This window comes from Trichomonas vaginalis, chromosome IV, assembly GCF_026262505.1.
Source record: "Trichomonas vaginalis G3 chromosome IV, whole genome shotgun sequence".
Lineage (NCBI taxonomy): Eukaryota > Parabasalia > Trichomonadida > Trichomonadidae > Trichomonas > Trichomonas vaginalis.
Genome location: NC_067206.1, coordinates 19,748,245 through 19,765,379, shown reverse-complemented (window position 1 = coordinate 19,765,379; position 17,135 = coordinate 19,748,245). Strand labels below are relative to the sequence as shown.

At 34.1% G+C, this 17,135-nt stretch overlaps 11 protein-coding genes and 5 pseudogenes across 16 annotated transcripts, besides 1 other annotated feature; 5 read left to right on the top strand and 11 right to left on the bottom strand.

The window, feature by feature from the left end:
• Positions 1 to 17,135: part of a mobile genetic element that runs on past both edges of the window.
• On the bottom strand, positions 702 to 1,127 carry TVAGG3_0130690 (uncharacterized protein; the record flags this gene model as incomplete). Its single annotated transcript, XM_051223926.1, has 1 exon — positions 702 to 1,127. One exon carries the CDS (start codon positions 1,125 to 1,127, stop codon positions 702 to 704), a length of 426 nt encoding a protein of 141 aa, XP_051108912.1.
• On the top strand, positions 1,173 to 1,433 carry TVAGG3_0130680 (uncharacterized protein; the record flags this gene model as incomplete). The annotated part of the gene is made up of 1 exon (XM_051223925.1): positions 1,173 to 1,433. One exon carries the CDS (start codon positions 1,173 to 1,175, stop codon positions 1,431 to 1,433), a length of 261 nt encoding a protein of 86 aa, XP_051108911.1.
• Positions 1,458 to 2,003, top strand: TVAGG3_0130670 (uncharacterized protein; the record flags this gene model as incomplete). The annotated part of the gene is made up of 1 exon (XM_051223924.1): positions 1,458 to 2,003. One exon carries the CDS (start codon positions 1,458 to 1,460, stop codon positions 2,001 to 2,003), a length of 546 nt encoding a protein of 181 aa, XP_051108910.1.
• TVAGG3_0130660 lies at positions 2,362 to 3,337 on the bottom strand (annotated as a pseudogene). Its single transcript has one exon. A coding segment is annotated over exon 1 (976 nt).
• TVAGG3_0130650 lies at positions 3,624 to 4,630 on the bottom strand (annotated as a pseudogene). The gene has a single exon. A coding segment is annotated over exon 1 (1,007 nt).
• Positions 4,789 to 6,142, bottom strand: TVAGG3_0130640 (organellar and viral DNA polymerase type B; the record flags this gene model as incomplete). The annotated part of the gene is made up of 1 exon (XM_051223923.1): positions 4,789 to 6,142. A coding segment is annotated over one exon (1,354 nt), but the record flags the coding sequence as incomplete, so codon positions are not given.
• On the top strand, positions 6,228 to 6,701 carry TVAGG3_0130630 (annotated as a pseudogene). The gene has a single exon. A coding segment is annotated over exon 1 (474 nt).
• Positions 7,056 to 7,364, bottom strand: TVAGG3_0130620 (uncharacterized protein; the record flags this gene model as incomplete). Its single annotated transcript, XM_051223922.1, has 1 exon — positions 7,056 to 7,364. The coding sequence occupies one exon, from the start codon at positions 7,362 to 7,364 to the stop codon at positions 7,056 to 7,058; it is 309 nt and encodes a 102-aa protein (XP_051108908.1).
• On the bottom strand, positions 7,972 to 9,683 carry TVAGG3_0130610 (annotated as a pseudogene). The gene has a single exon. A coding segment is annotated over exon 1 (1,712 nt).
• Positions 10,062 to 11,145, bottom strand: TVAGG3_0130600 (annotated as a pseudogene). The gene has a single exon. A coding segment is annotated over exon 1 (1,084 nt).
• Positions 12,061 to 13,018, bottom strand: TVAGG3_0130590 (keratin-associated protein family; the record flags this gene model as incomplete). Its single annotated transcript, XM_051223921.1, has 1 exon — positions 12,061 to 13,018. A coding segment is annotated over one exon (958 nt), but the record flags the coding sequence as incomplete, so codon positions are not given.
• Positions 13,331 to 14,203, bottom strand: TVAGG3_0130580 (organellar and viral DNA polymerase type B; the record flags this gene model as incomplete). The annotated part of the gene is made up of 1 exon (XM_051223920.1): positions 13,331 to 14,203. A coding segment is annotated over one exon (873 nt), but the record flags the coding sequence as incomplete, so codon positions are not given.
• TVAGG3_0130570 (uncharacterized protein) lies at positions 14,221 to 14,580 on the top strand (the record flags this gene model as incomplete). The annotated part of the gene is made up of 1 exon (XM_051223919.1): positions 14,221 to 14,580. The coding sequence occupies one exon, from the start codon at positions 14,221 to 14,223 to the stop codon at positions 14,578 to 14,580; it is 360 nt and encodes a 119-aa protein (XP_051108905.1).
• TVAGG3_0130560 (uncharacterized protein) lies at positions 15,192 to 15,806 on the bottom strand (the record flags this gene model as incomplete). The annotated part of the gene is made up of 1 exon (XM_051223918.1): positions 15,192 to 15,806. One exon carries the CDS (start codon positions 15,804 to 15,806, stop codon positions 15,192 to 15,194), a length of 615 nt encoding a protein of 204 aa, XP_051108904.1.
• On the top strand, positions 15,832 to 16,233 carry TVAGG3_0130550 (uncharacterized protein; the record flags this gene model as incomplete). Its single annotated transcript, XM_001298691.1, has 1 exon — positions 15,832 to 16,233. One exon carries the CDS (start codon positions 15,832 to 15,834, stop codon positions 16,231 to 16,233), a length of 402 nt encoding a protein of 133 aa, XP_001298692.1.
• On the bottom strand, positions 16,230 to 17,117 carry TVAGG3_0130540 (protein of unknown function, DUF4106 family; the record flags this gene model as incomplete). Its single annotated transcript, XM_051223917.1, has 1 exon — positions 16,230 to 17,117. The coding sequence occupies one exon, from the start codon at positions 17,115 to 17,117 to the stop codon at positions 16,230 to 16,232; it is 888 nt and encodes a 295-aa protein (XP_051108903.1).

The following is a 17,135-nucleotide window of genomic DNA, read 5'->3' as shown; positions in this document are numbered from 1 at the left end:
CATTGTAAGGCGTCGCTACTGAACTTTACTTTAAGCTGAATGTTTCCTGCAAAAGCTGGAATAAATCGAATAGCTTCTAATGGAAGGAATCTTCTAACAGGAATTCTTAAACGAAGCTTAAAATCAAATGATTTTCCTGCTGTAATTGGACCACTAACAATTTGTCCTGTTCTGCATGTTCCCGAATGACTCCATACATCTTCATGTCGAGTCTTTGAGAAAACATCTACTTTCTTTATTTGTTCGGTAGTTTGTGAGTTTGAAGTTATATATGCTTCTTCTCTTGCGTTGTCTTGAGAATATACGATACGACCATTTGCAAGGATTTGATATCCAGCAACTGCATAGAAAGCGTCATCGAAACCAATCCAAAATCCTGGTGGGTTTGTTTTATTGGAACCTGAACCAATTTATTTATCTACAATAAATTGACCTTCCATTTTATACGTAATGAATGTATTGTAAAGGTCCAACATATTTTCACCAGGAGGTGAGAGATTGAATGTTACCCATGTGTTATCTTTAGCAGTTCCAGGTTGTGATGGAATCTTTGCGTCAGAATATTTTCTATTAGTGTCACCAATTTGAACTGCATTGTCTATGATATCGAAATATGAGCGAATCTGATGAATATGCTCTGCTGGAGTAAATTCGTTTAACTGTTCGTTCTGCATGTATTTACTTCGGATAAAAATATCTATTTACTTCATTATTCTCACTCTTCTTCTTGGCATTCGTGGTGGAAGTTGTTTCTTGACATTTTCAATGAACTGTACATTCTCTTTTATCTCAACTTCTTTCACTGGCGGGTCAGGATTCTTTGACTCGGTTTGTTTTTCAATGAAATTCACGAACTTTGCAATAAGCTCTTGGTTCGTTATTGAAAGTACATCTGGCTTCTTTTCTTCTGGTTCTATTGACTTTTCAGTTTGAATAGAAGGCTTAACATGGACTTCACCCTTGCCATACACCTTAATGTTGTCGCTTTCTGCATTCGCTAATGGAACCTTTCTTTTTCTTACATATATTTTACCATCTTTACTCTGACTTACGTAATAGAAAGGATGTTGTATTCCTCTTGCGTCATTTAATATAATAGACTCTCGCTCTGATTTTGACAAGCTCATTTTACATCGGTTAAAGTTTTAATTTTGTTTTTTATCTGCAGTCAAATGACTCAGACAAGCCCTACAGACAAGACCCAAGAGGTCATAGATGTTGAAGCATTGAAGAAAGAAATTCGTGAGCAAATTTTATCCGAACTGAAGGAACAAAAACAAGAACAAAAGCCAGAGAGACCAAAGAGAAAACTTAGTGAAAAACAACTTGCTGCATTAGCTGCTGGAAGACAAAAGAACCCACGTTTGCTGGCGAAGAAAGCTAGAGAAGAAGCTGAAGCAAAAGCTAAAGAAGCTGAAGCAAAGAAAGAGTAAATGGTTTATTTTTATCGGAACTAAATGTATAGACAAATACCTTTATCTGTTGCGTTCAGTAGTGAAAACCCTGACGTCAAAATAAAGGGGAACAAAGTAACGTTTAAGTTTCCAACAGACTGGATTATGAACATAAATGAAGAGAAGTACATTGGCATAACATCTATGTATATAACACGTGCTTTCAGAAAGGTTGACTTTATACTTCAAGTCGAGATAGAAAATGACGAACAGTCTTTAAGCGCCCAAAACATTCACATATACAAATACTTTAAAGACGATACAACATTGCAACAATGTATGACTTCATTTAATGAGATGTTCGAGAAAAAGTTTAACATTGAAGTACAAACTTTACAGCCTTTACGTGAGTTTCTTGCACAACTGAAAGAAGAAGGTAGTCAGCCACAACTTATAGACTTTCATTATGAATTTAATGAAAATGAAGATGGAACACATGACTGTCAGTTTGTTGTATTCTCACCATTCAATGAAGTCGCTAAAGAGAAAGAAAATCCATTACGTATAAGATTTCAAATCTCTGAACCAAGTGATGATTTCAAAAAATGAATTTTCAAAGATTGTAACACCTGGTATTTGGGATAGAAAGCAAGCTATATTATATTCAAACTTAAGTAAGGGAGTTGAAAATGAGTTCATTGGTCATACAAGAACTTCACCACTTCCTAACCCTAAATACTATAAATTAACTGGCTTCAATCGTGAGTTTTGGATAGACATGTTCTCCACTCATGACCATAACTGCCCAGTGTTCTTACCTCCAGACCATAAGGACTGTCTCTACATTGAAGCACAACTCTTAAACTCTACCATCGCAGTATTGTAAATGACCACATGGGCTTCGCCCTTGCCGCTAGCGGCTTATTTTTATTACGAATGACCTCATTGCTGACAAAAATAAATGACCTCAGAACTTCAACTTACGAATAAAGCTTGTTTTAGTCGTTATTGAGAAGTTAAACTTCTCTTCAAAGCAAGGTTGACATGACTTACATAAGTCAAATCCAATCTCTTGACCGTCATAAAGTGCTTTGTAAAGTTCATTAAACTGAACTCAGAGTCTTTGTCATATGTTCCTTGCGGAACCATTAAACCTTTATCTTCATCATAGAAACACTGAACAGAGTCAGGAAACATTTCATTAGCGGTTAAAGCAATAACATCTTGCTTCACGCCTTTCATTCTGCAGTGAAATGCAACTTCATTTAAATCATTCGTGAGTAAGTCTATGTAAGTCTTCTTTCCACAAAATATTGACTTGTATGCTAAACTTTGTTTTCATTTGTGATTTCTGCAAAGTCGCTATGAAATTGACCAAGGTTTTTACCAATGAGAACTCTTCCATAACGTTTCTCAAACTCTTCAGCTAAACGAGGGATATCTTCATTGTAGAGATGCATACTGTCCGTATCGCTATAAAAGATGTCCATTCCTAAGTCCTCAGCAGTACAGAATACTTCACACATTATTCTCTTCGACATAGACAGAATGTTAACACCAAGTGGACAGAAGTTAAAGTGTCTGCAAATGCTTTTCGTTAGCTTGAAAATAGTTTTATCTGAACCATCCAAACCTTCGAACTTCACTATATGGTTGTAGTTTCTGATGGCATATCTTATAGCATCTTTGTCATTTACTATGGTTATTTTTGACTCAATAGGAGATAGAATAGTTTTGCCATAAATACTGTTCAGAATGAGCTTTATATTTTCTTGCAAAGGATTTCCTTCTTTCTTATACTTTAACCTTAACTCAAACAACTTCTTTACTTCATCTCTTATTCTAATATCTCTGTTTCCATCGTAATAGTATCCTTGCAACACTTCACATTTGACACCTTGATATTTTATGAGGTCTTGTAATGTTATATGGTCAACATACATTAAACAGCAAGTGTTTGAACTTCTGGGAACGTTAAGTTCTGGATTTAGTTCAGGGTCACAAACTATTAAAGGAAAGTGTCTATGTATTCCAATCTCTGTTATCTTAATGAGAACAAAGAAGCCAGACATAAACTTTTCACCAATGGGTTCCTTTTGGTCGTCATCGAATAAATGTCTCATGAGATACTCTGTGCTTAACATTTCTTTCTTCATAACCTTTGGAATACCTTCTAAAGTATAAAGTCTTGCTATAGCTGATGGATATAATGAAACAGCGTCGAAATCAGCAATGAGTTTCTTTTCGCTCTTTTGTTTAATGTTATCTGACAGCATACATCTTCCACCTTGAATACAGCGTGAAATAAATTCTCTTGGTTTATTTGAGAGGTCATATAAATTTCCATTCGGGAAGTACACTCTGTTCTCAAACAATTTGTTAGCAATTGAACAAATACTAACGTAGTCATAAACGTTTAAATCAAATTCTTTCAATATGTCATTGCGGAACTTAACAAAACCTTCTCTTAAAATTCTTACATCTTGTTTGCAATAAAATGTGCTATACTTTTCTAAGTCGAAGTGGTTCTCATCTATTCTGCAACCTTTGATGGAATCTATGTTTTTCATGAATGTATCTGCATCCCGGATAAACTTACATGCTTCAGAAATGACACCAGTTCTGTTGTCATTTGCTAACAAAACACTGCTGTAGTAGTTGTATATGGAAATACTTCTTTCGGTCCTGTTTGTAAGTTAAACATAGCAGGAAATAGTTTAAGCTTCTTATTTATAACACTGTAAGAGTCTTTTATAATAATTGCCCTTCCTTTATATAAGCCAGTTATTTGCATTGTTCGTGAACCTTTAATGATGGGAGTTCCTTTCACTTCTGTCATGTGTCTTAAGATGAAGTTTATATCATAACTGAGGTTATGGAAATATATTAAACTCTTGTCAGGAAGTCGTCTCCAAAAATTCTGTTGCACAGTTCTGACCCCAAATGCTTTCACTCACTGAACCATCTTCACTGTCGTAACATATGTTAAAAGCTTTATGAAAGCCATCGGTACTGCACTCAAAGTCAGCAAAGAAAACGTGCTCAGGAATGAACTTGCACTTATTTTTATTTACTTCTTTTGACTCGGCTTTCTTCTTCAGTTGTACACAATACTTTGGAGCATATGTCAAATCTTTAAATGGTGCAAGGTTCTGTTTATATAAGTCAGTAGTATATGTGAAAAGTTCTCCATAAGAAATAGGTTCGAAATATTTGCACTCCCACAATGTTTTCATAACATCCCATAACGGTGTTGTTCTATCATAACGAACTACATATTTATCTTCTCTCTTTGTATAAATCTTCATTTGTTTCTCAATGTTCATTCCACCACACTCCTTCAAGATTTCTATATAGTTGCGAATGAAATATGTTGTCATTGGTAATCTTTCATTTAGCATGTAGTGGTCTTCAACAAGAAGTAAGTCAATAGTTCGAACAGTTTCACATTCTTTTGGTATGTATCTCTTTATTTCATTATGTCTTGAGTCATTGAAATAACCAATGGTAACATTAAATGCTATACCTGTTGCGTCAGAAATTTCTTGTACTTTACTTTGAGGAAAGTCTCTAACACGAATGACTTCTCTCATGTGGTCAATAGTTTCTTCATTTACTCCAGCCTGAATGCAAGCATAAACGAAACAATTGTCTTCTGTCATAAGTGCTGCAGTTCTTTTGTTCAGTTCATTGAAGATTTGGTAGCGTTCAAGATTTATAGGTAATGTGCAAAGATACTTCCAGAACTGACCGCTTCTCTTCTTATAAAACTTCTTTTCACCATTATCTTTCCAAAAGCTTTCTATAAGTGCTGGGTTTCCTGTTTGCTTAAGAGCTTCCAAAATGGCTTTCTGGTCATTTGTCAGTGTGCTTTCATCTCTATATGGTCTCTTTTTTGGTTTGCCTTTCTTTACATCTGACATCGTTAAGCCTTCATATTCTGTTAAATCATACATCTTTATTTCAGTAAGATTCTTTATGTTTGTCAAGAAGAAGTCATAGTGCATTTCAACAATACCTGCAGCATTTGCTTCTATCTCTGATATAAAGTTCTCCTTCAAGAGCTGATGTAGTAATGTTCCAATATTATTGAGGTTTAACGTAGAACATTCATACTTTCCACCAAGTTTATAACATACCATCCATCTCTGTTGTGAGTTTATTTTAATCTTCTCTAAGAGTCTCATGAAAACCTTACCGAAATGTTTGTGTAAGTAGTCTCTGTTTGGTTCATCTAAAGCTTCGATGTTAAAGTCAATGAGTCTATTGCCTGACTTCACATTTCTCTTCCTATTCTCTTCATCTTTCTTTAACCATCTCTCACCTTCTTTTGGTTTGTCGTCAATGGAACGAATGACATCGTTAGCTTTGCGAACTTGTTCTATAGCGCTCTTAAACATCTCTCTTCTCTGTTGTTTCAGTGTGTCGTCTCTTCTTCTTGTTTCACCAACGTTTGCATTTGTTATGTCAAACATTTCTCTTCTTACTTCATGAGGTACTGAACGTCTATGATATAAGTCAATAGCAACGTCATTTAAAGGAAATGCTCTTGCATGGACTTCGTCCTCGCCGCGTTGCGGCTTTATGAACTCATGAATTCTATCATAACTTATTGCACCATTATAGTCTTTAATGAAGTCAGCGAGTGCTTTTTTGTTTGTTGCGTAATGCTTTGCTACTTCTATGTTAGCTTCTGTAAGAAGTTGTTTTATTTCCGAGTGTTCTAACTTAGACAACTTCCGATACATCTTTAGTAGGAATAAAAAATATTTTGAAAAATTAGATTAGATTTTTTAAAGTTATTTTTCAAAATAATTTAATATTTTTATTTTAATGAAACACATGCAAGATTGCAAGTTCTTTTCATACAATGCTCTCGCTACTGCCATCAAGAATGAGTTCAATAATGCTTCAAACGTTAATGTTATCTTTAACAAGAAGTTTGTGAAAGAAATCTAAGTTTGGTCAGTATGTCAGACCATTAGCTATCGTCATTGACCGCAAACGTTATACTTCACAAGAGTTAGCAGTAGTTTTGAAACAAAAGAGTTTCTTCGTGAATGTCAAAGATACTCATTATACTGTTATAAAGAACTCAATATTGACTTCTTCAGTATTGCTTTAAATCTTTCCGAACAGAAAGAATATAAGAAGGGTGAAACAAATGTGAAATATTATCCTTCATCTCTGAAGACAATAACGAACAAAGATGTTATACAGAAATTCTTACCAAAGGTTGAAGAAGCTTCTATTGACATTGACGAAGGAAGTGAAATGGTTGAAGAAATAGACCCTGAAGCTATTTAACCAAAAATATATTTTTGAAGAACTGAGGGTGTCACCATGTCACCACGTCACCATGTCACCAGGTTAATTAACTTCTTTTAAAAATGATGACAACATGACATTTTGACAACACAGCAGGATTAATGCAAAAATGAATATTATCGTTTATGTTATCGTTAATGTTATTGTTAATGCTTACAGTGTCGAACATAATTGACGTAGGATTCATGACTTCTTCGTAAATGAGTGTAAATATAGCACAAAAATATATTTTAGGTGAAGAGGTGAGATCTCACCCGTTTTTTCACCTCTTTTTTCACCTCATTCTCTTTTCGTTAATGTTGTCGTGACTTCATCGTTAATGTTGTCGTGACTTCATTCTTCCTCTTTGAAGTTGTCGAAATATTCTGTTATTTTTTCCTTCAGTAATGTTAAGTCTTCTTTGAATGTAAGTATTGTGCAACCTTTGATGTCATAGTGTGTTTGAGGAAGAGTATTTTTGACAATTTCCTTTATTTGCTCATTCGGTGTCATTGAAATCGGTAAGTTTTCACGATAGAACCAGTTTCTGTCAGATTTATATATTTTAGCTAAGTCATAAAAGCTCTTGTTGTTTCTTCTGACTAAATGCAACATAACCATATCTTTATCTTCTTCTTTCTCCAACTCTTCAGTATAAATCATATACTTATAACTCTTTTCCTTTCCTTTTGGTACTGAACGTGGTATTCTTTTCTGTATGCTTTTGTCTTTGGATTCAATGACTTCATCTTTTGCATGAAGTTTCTTTTCCATCTCTCCACGTTCTGCTTTATATAGTTCATCTAACATCATGAAAATATAACAAGCATAACGAGGTGAAGCTCACATTGCTACAGCGTTTACTAAAAGTCTATGAACATAATAACCTTTCAAACCAGGTGCCAAATTCTTGCGATTTTCGTACGGAATCTCTTCTCTCGGTTTTCCGAGGGAAGCAATCATATGAGAAAATTCTTCTAAAAGTTCTTTTGTCTGTTGGTTTTCAAACCAATGATATGCTTGCTTTGTAGAACGAAGAGCATTCATTATACTTTGCATTTGGTACATGTCATCTTTGACTGAACGAATGAGACGTAACTGTTTGTTATACTGTATGTACTCGTATTCTTCATTGATGGCTTCATGAACGATAGCAGTTGTTGTGTTCTCTGATGTTGACATTACTGTCTTTACATACAAGATAAAAATTTTTGTTAGAAAAAAATTAGCGTTATTTTCTGACTTTCACAAAAGACCAAAAATAAACGCTTTACATGTTTTCAGCAACTTCGTCAAATAATTTTATAGCTTTATCTATCTCATCTACTTCAAACGTTTCTTTACCTTTTATGGGAGCACCATACATTTTCTCAAACTTTTCAAGTAGTTCTGTTTCTGCAGCTCTCATATCATTAACCAACACAACCTTGACTCTATTGACTGTACTGTCATATCTTAGAGTTATATTATATGTTCTTCCTATCTTATATCTTTTTGTGTTGAAGTCCTTCGGTTTCTGAACGATGTAAAGTAAGCCTTCACTGCAACGTTCCGTATCGAATGAACCATATGTTATGAAGTTATATCCAACAACTGGGTCTAACCATAACAAAACTATTGGTATAAGACTTTTGTCTATAAGATATGCTCTTGTTCCATGAAATGCTACTGATATCATGAGCTCAGGATTTCTTGTCAAAATTTTCTGAGTAGAAGCAATTCTAACCCAGTCCTTTGTTTTCTTTCCAGAAGGTGTTATCATGTCTGACAAAGAATATTTGTTGTATTTCTTTGAGTATCTTACGTTTAAATCACCTATTCTAACCACTTTGGTGTCATTGTCTATCTTTCTAACTGTTTCAAACTCAATGTTTGTCATTACTGTCTTTACATACAAGATAAAAAAAATAAATAAAAATAAAATTAGCGTTATTTTTCTAACTAATGAAATTCATGAAATTTGGTCATTTTTCAGCAAAAATAATGTTTAGGTGAAGAGGTGAGATCTCACCCGTTTTCTCACCTGTTTTCTCACCTGTTTTTTCACAAGCGTTTTACATGAATTGTACGATGTATATTTGAAATCCTAAACAGTTTCGTAGCTTCTATTTCTTCTTTTAGTACATCGAATGTTTTAACGATACCGAAAGTTTCTTTATACTTCTTCTTGACGTCAGATAGAAGGAAATCTTCTGCTGTTGAATAGTTTTTATTAAGAAATGTCAACATATCCATTTTATCTTCTGCTGGCTTTTCTGCTTCTTTCTTTAAGTCTGCATAGTCGTTTCGCATTCTTTCTATCTCTTTGACTGAGTAGTTATATTTTCTTATTGCTGCTTTACATTTTGAACATTGCGGCATCGTTTTTGCGTTATACATTGAAATAAAACCAGCTAGAACAACTAAGGCGTCAATGGTTTTCTTTAACTCAAAAGCTGCTGGTTTTATCTGTTTATTCCATACTTTACCTCTTCTATCTTTATCTCTTATCTGCCATACACATTCTGCAATTAATGAAACAAAGTTGTCGTATGTCTTAAATTCTTCGGATTTGTAAAGGTCAGAAATATTTTTATAAACCATGTCGCAATCTTTGTCCATAACTTTATGGTTGCAATGATATCCTAGAAACTCATAGTTTACCTTTCGTATGAACTTCTTTATTTCTACTGAGTCAGTTGCTTTGACTTCAATTTCGTCAAATTCGGGAATGGTTAGTTTTTGTTGCTGAATTTCAGGTAGTTTAGGTAAATGGTCGATGAGGTCCTGCATGTCATAAAGATATTCTTCATTTTCTTCATCCTGTGCGGTACAGTCTAAATTACTTGTTAAAAGTTCTTGCTTTATCTTCTGGATTTTTGTTTCAAAAGTATATGAAGAAGGAATAAAGTTTTTCATCTCTATCAACATTGACGTAGGATTCATAACTAACGAGTTTGGTGCTGTAGTTTGAATTGTTGTTGTACCGATTGTTGAAATCATATCTTTTATACAAAATAAAAAAAATAAATAAAAATAAAACTAACTTTATTTTTTCTATCTTAAGGAAATTCATGAAAACATTTACGAAACATTAACGTAAACATAAACGATAAAATTTATTTCCGGGCTAGTTCTCTAAATGTCATGTTGTCATCATTTTTAAGAGAAGTTAATTAACCTGGTGACATGGTGACGTGGTGACACTGAAAACATTCATGAAAATTCATGAGGGTGAAAAAAGAGGTGAGAAAACGGGTGAGATCTCACCTCTTCACCTAAACATTATTTTTGGTGTAAATTTATGACAAAAATAAATGGTACCATTAATGATATCATGACTGTTCTCATTCATGTCTGATTTACATCTAATGAAAAAGTTTAGAAGAATTTTCTTATTCTTTCTGGCTTATTTTTGTCTTTCCAGTACTCCCGCTCTAATGGTCCCAGATGTGTTGGCTTCGACTCTCTCAAGTTCTTAGATGATATAACATCTTCAACGCCTCCTTCATATCTTACTTTATAAGTGTCATCGTTTATGTTATAGCCAAGTATTTCAATAACCACTCCTCGCTTTGCTTCGTCAATGGTTTCAGCAAGTTTGCCATTACTACTTTCAACTAATTTCTGACGAGGGTAAAGCAATAGAGTCGTCAGCAGCTTTTATAAGATATCCATTACCTTGCGTAGAGTCTACGATATAATAGTTTCTACTTAACCTTAAACGTTTCTTTGTCAACGGTTTGTCGTCAAGAACTACACGAACTTTTGTACCAGGAATGAGGGTAAATTGTGTTGAATTTCTGATATTTTGTGTTTGGCTTCGTTTCTTTTGTATATACTTTTCTTCTTGTTGTTGTGTCATTGAATTTGGTGTATGTCCTGTTGTAGAATGTGTTGAGGAATTATATACTTCGAGAAAATGTTTCATTGTTTCTTCGGTAAAGTCTCGCTCTTGGTTTAAATCTCTGAGCGTTCTTATGAAGCGGTTTATGATGCCGAGTATGTTATGGTTATGGTCTTCAGTAGTGTAGTGAGTTATGTTATGCTTAATGAGAAAATCTGTGATTTCATTGCTGAGGTATGCACTGTCTTGGTCTGATGTTAAAGTACTTGGGCTATGTTCTGCTACAAACTTTTGTAAAACTCTTAACACTTCACGAGTTCCTTTATTCCTCATTGGATATGCATATGCTTTACGAGTGTTAACATTAATGAAGATGAGGAATGGTTTATGTCCTCCTTTTCTGCTTTGAATGAGAGTGTCAAATTGGTATGCGTCAGGAGTGTTGGAGTAAATTGGTAAAAAGTAGTCGTAAGGGTTTATTTTTGTTTGATGTACAACATTTTTGTCAAAGAACCTTTTCACTTCAGCTCTGTTAGTAAATCCCCAACTCTTTGCAGCTTCATTGAACTTCTTAAATGACCTCCATGGATGTTGTTCGAATACTTCTTTCAAGCTCATTTATGTAAAGTTAAATTTAGTAATTTCATGCTGTTCGCTCTTTTGGAGCTCAGGACTTTCAGGCCGTTCTAACCCATGCATAAACCGTCATATAAGGTGGCATATAGTCTGCTCCACTTCCTGTTGGATTTGTTGTGAAAGTATGGACATGATTTCCTCCTGGTTCAGTTTGTCGAAAAGTCTTTTTTGCTGAATTGTTATAAGATGGAGATAAAACATCATTGCCAGCTTTATATTCTGAGTTGTATAATGGGTGGTCTCGTAATGAGTGGCTATGGTCGCCAGAAAAGTTTGTCGTTCCTGTATGAGTGTGCGCAGGTAAGTTTGCTTCAGTAATTTTCTTCGAACCCCCTGTTTGCTTTGAAGAGTTAGCACAGTATAAGAATTTGTCTACAATCTGTTCCCAAGTACCAAAACCTAAAACTGTTTCTGGATTTGTTGAATTCATTGACGTATAAATAGAACCAACAGAATATATGGTTTGAAGAATCTGGGCCTTCATTGTTAGAAGTTCATGTTTAACGTTTATAGCTTTATTGCCTTCTACAATATTTATATTGTTTGTTATTAAACCATTAGGAAAAGTAGGAGGATAAATTCTTTGTTCTTGTACAGTTGCACCGTTTCTTCCTGTTTTTGTTACTATTTCGATGCATGCTTTAATTTCTTTAATCTTGATTGTTTGAAATTCTTCATGTGTATGGTTCTTGTCGGCTTTTCCATTAAGCGCAGCATTTACTTCCGACTTCTTTGTATAATTTTCATCTACATAAGTTTTGTCTGCTTTCTTATCTAACATTGCTGGTAGTTCGTATGCTTCAAAGTTTCTGGCATGACCTTCAATGTTCATACATCTGTTATCTAAATTGTTTAGTGTATCTTTTACGCTTGTACTTGGATTCTCTAAAGGTGCACTTGAACCAAGGGTATAGTTCAATATTATGTCGTCTGCTCTAACAGTAGTGAAGGATTCATGTGTATGGTTCTTGTCGGCTTTACTGTCTAATGTAGCTTGAAGTTCATTTATATCGGAGATGTTGTGTTTATGAGATTTCAAAACTTTGTTCATTGCTTCGAGTTCAACTTTGTCAGCTTTACTTTTAATAGCATCTTCAAACGTTATTTTTGACTTAACTCTCAAAGTAAATCTTGGTTCAACTAATACACCGTTAACATTGAAAGTAGAGGCATAAATTTCACCGGTATAACCAAATGCTTCTGGTGCTTTAGCTACATCATACTGTACAGTACAGCTTATGTCATAACCTTTAGCACGAATGTATTTATATCTTCTTTCATTAACATTTTTTGTCTTCGCTTCATCACTTCGTGTTAAATATCCATGGTAGTCCGTTATAATCTGTTCGTCTGAAGTTATATAATGAACGTGGTTCTTGACTTTATCACTCAGAGCTAAAAGCTCATTTTTGTCTGCTTTTTCGGCTAATTTCTCATTAACATCATTCACTTCTAATTCAACTCTTCCGCCAGAACTCTTATTATCATTAATCTTTTTCATTAATTCGGTAATTACGTCATAAAGACTATATTCTGTTTTCGGTTTTGTAAATAATGAGTCAAAATTTCTTTTCATCATTACATCGCTGACATTAATGATATCACCAATTCCTTTTTCATTTATTCTCTTCATTAATTCTGCAATAATGACGAATATATAATCTGTTAATTTATTCTCTTCATCGAGGGTTATAGAATGTTTTGAAATTGAATCATTAACTCCTCTAAATAAATCAATAACTTCAGGATACACGTTTTTAATGTCTCGAATAACCCGACCAGTATCCTGTTGTTCATGTTCTTCGTTCCCGTCGTTACGTGGTTTTATATCTCTAACCATCATCAACGCAGCCATAACCGGAGGGTTTGTTGCTATCTGTTCGAAAATCCGTCCGTTATGTACGGTATATCTAAATAATTTCTTTGTGTTTGTTAAAACATTTGAAACAAGTCTTTTAAAACCATCTACAAAATTTCCTGTTTCACCTAATGTTCTTGCAGCATTTACAAGCTCACCCATTCCCGCTTTTGACCCCAAAAACGTCCATATTGCATTTATTTCACTCTGTATAGTTGTCCATTCAGCGAAACTAACACCCGCATTCGCTAAGCTGAAAATGAAATTCAGTGGATCGAACTTAATTCCACCTTCTTTTTCAATTTCAACGAACTCACTAACATGAGATTTTAAATATTCTTTCGTTAAAATTGTTTTCCCCGATGTTATGTCATTAACGAAACTATCACCGTCAAAAGTTAACGAATTCAATTTCGTCGTTGATGCTTTTATTTCATACACCGCTTTATCGATAGTTTTTGGCTCACCTTCTTTAGAAGCATATGAAACATTAATGAATGAATTATATGTATTCGTGAATGAATTAAAATCAATGATTTTCATTAATGACGCCTTTAATGATTCATTTACTGTCGAATCCCTTAAAGTAATTAATGAACTGTCATTTATGAAAGGTACACTGCAAACCGTCGAGTTTGGATCAAATGCTGTAGTTGGTGCAGGAATATTAATGATATAAGTCATTAAATCATTAAGTGACGTAAATAATGTTGTCGTTTTTGATTTAATTTCTTTAGCATCTGTTATATATGGTAATTTTATTTCTGTAGTTTCTGAATTAAAGATATTCGCTAAAATGTTTTGTAAACTGTTTTGAACAGCTGTGTAAACCGTTGAATCCGGAACTCTTACGATTTCACCGTCCTTAATAAAAGGCATTGCACATGGTGTAGTGCTTGGGTCAAATCTTTTTGGGTTATGATTCAACATATATTCTAATGCTTCATAAACAGACCTATATACGGTTGTATTATCTTTTTCAATAATTTCACCGTCCTTTATAAACGGCATAGTACATGGAGTTAAAATAGGGTCAAACTTTTCATAGTCCTTCCATGTTATGTATTTCTCAGTATTTCCATCAGTGATAACAATATATTTGTCAGTAAGTGTGAGAGAGTATTGACCAAAATATAAACGTTTAGCTCTGTCAGCTTCATACGCATATGCAGCTATACTCATATTTTAATGAGAATAAAATGTTGTTCTATTTGCAAAGTACAGACCCAAACGAATACGGGACAGTAAAGCTACAAACAAACTTAGGTCTACAGAATGAGGCGCTTGCATTCAGAATGGTTGACTTCAATACTATCGCTTCATTCGTTATAACAGATGAAACAGATTTCATGGAGCTTGAAATAGATGGAAAGAAGCACGAAATAAGATTTCACAATAATGTAGAATATAAGATGGAAACATTAGCTGGAGTGTTAAATGCTCTCATAAATACTACAATAAACAAGGATAACGAAGAAAACTTAATGAATGTTAAACTTATTGCAGGAGTTTTGAAGTTCAGTTATGCGAAGGAGTTTAAGATACCAAATGAGTCATAGAGTACAACTTCTTTTGGGTGCATACCATATGACATTTCCTTTGAAAAGTGTTGACAAAACGATTGAGATGAAATCTGTTCCATACGTATGTTATGGTAATTGTTTATACATTGAGTCTAAAATAGCTAATGTCACAGGCATTTCAGGAGTTAATAGTAAAGGTTCAGTAGAATATAAATCCTTCTGTTATGCAGTCAATTCAATGTTCATTCCAAACGTTCCTGTCATAGCAACTCATTTAGGTAAATGGGTTCGCATTAGTCCTCATAATTTGAAAGACATGCAATTCAGACTTGTTGACTTTCAAGGAGAGCCTGTAGAACTGAAGGCACCAGTGCGAATGACTGTTGAAGTTGACTTTTTAGAAAATATTAAATGCAACAGCTTACAAGAGAACTCAGAGCTAAAAATATAAAGTATGAATGTTATGTATTAGGTCATGAACTTTGGTTGTTGCTGTTTGATGAAACAAATGAATTAGTTATGTCAGTCAAGAGAACAGAAAAATATTGTGTTAGTGAAAACTGCACCAAGTCAATAAGATTAGGTTTGCATTATGAAGATGAGTTCGATACTGTTGAAGAAGTTTTGGATAGATATTACAAATTGCTTTAATTTACTAAAACATATTTCAAGCAAAGTTTATATTCTGTTGAAAGTTTTGTATACTCGTTCGAATATTTATACTTAAACTCAACTCCTGTAGTTCCTGGTGTTTCAATGATGCGGATGTTACCTATTTTCATGAAAGGTGGAGTTTGACCGCAGCATTCGATTTCAGGGTCGAGATAGTCAATGACACATTGTTTCCCTGTTATTCGTGAGATAACATTTTCAAGGTCCTCCTTTGTTAGAATTATTTGGTTCTTGCTTATAAGATTTGTCAAAAGCTTCTTATCGTCTTTGAGTAAAATTGTTTGGTATAACTGAAGAAGGTAATGGTCTACGTTATCTGAAGGATTTGTTTGAACATTTGTGTAAGGGTTGTCGTTGGCTTCTCTTGAAAGAATTTGGTCCAGTGGTGGATACTCTAACTTAACATCTGATGTAGCGTTAGCGTTTGAAGCTGTGTTTAAATTCACGGATTTCAGCTCTGGTTCTGGTTCTTTCAAACACTCTGAACTATAGTTCTTTATGACAATATTGTTTGTCGTTCGTGAGTCAACATTTGATGTTGGTTCAATTGGAACATTAACGGCACCAGCTAAGATGGATTTGCTTCTCATTTCATATAGAATAAAAACCTTTTATATGTATGAAATGAACAATATACTCGACAAGGGTTTGAATGTAAAGCTAACGAATGAAAATATTGTTGAATTCACTGAGACAGGTGCTGTGTATAAAGATGTAGAACTACTGAACAAAAGAGCTAAGGGAAGAAGCAGGAACATGAACAAAGGGTGGAAGCCTATAAAAATTTATGTCAATGATGGCTCAGGAGGTTCAAACATAAAGTATGCAGAAAGTTATAGAGTTTATGCTCTCAAAGGTGAAAAGCCTTCATTTAAGAACAGCTATTCTAACGCATATCCTCAAAAGCTAACGGATGGGGAAGTGGATGATATGAATGACAGCAAAAATATTAACAGAAATGGCGACAGAGATGCATGGAATTTGTTTACCATCAGTCAATTGAAGGTTAAACTTTAAAACAATGTTGGTCGTTCCCATGGAATATTTTTGACTTTAATGGTATTAGTCATGATATGAATCTCAAGGTATGAACGAGGAGAGATGAGAGACTTATATGCTTCCCAAATTTCTTCAAAAGGTAATGTTATACCTGACTGTTTCCAAATGAGTTCAATATCATAGCGTGAGAAACCTTGAAAGATAACGAAGTCAGTTATGAGACGTTTTATGTTTAAAGCTAAAAACCTCCATGTTTGCATAAGTATTGCTACAGTTAAATGGTAATGTCTGACTTTAGTAATGATGTTAGCTAATGGTGAGTCAGGCTTTGAAACTAAACCTTTACCAGCGAAGTCGTCACAAACTAATAAAGTGTTTGATGGATATTTTTTGAAGGGGTATTTTGAAAGTTTTGACAGAATGTAGTTTGTAAGTCGTTTCATATTGTAAACTCCTGAGTATTGACGTAAGTGGTGTTTGTCAATAATTCTTTCCATCTCCTCAGAAGTCTTTTGCATTCCTGACTGTATAAATTCAACGATGGCATAATATTTTCTCTTACGTCGAATGTAACGTTGAAGAAATTCAATGAGTTCACTGTCTGGAACTTTAACGACAGAGGCTTGAACTTTTGACATAAATGTTTTCGCTGTTGAGTCCATAGAGTCTGAAGTTGCTGATATAATGATTTGGTCATAATATGAATCTTGACCTAAACGCTCTGTTATGAGTATATGACGAATGAGGTTAAATGTCTTACCTGAACCCATCTTTCCACAATAGAAATAAACACCATTTGAACAGAACTCATAGTCCTTACTGAAAGGAAGAATAAGAGAAGAGTTAAGTTTGTCTGTAGTTTCATTCATGCCTTCATCTACGTCATGTATTAAATGCTTCATTTTATCTCCATTAAAAAT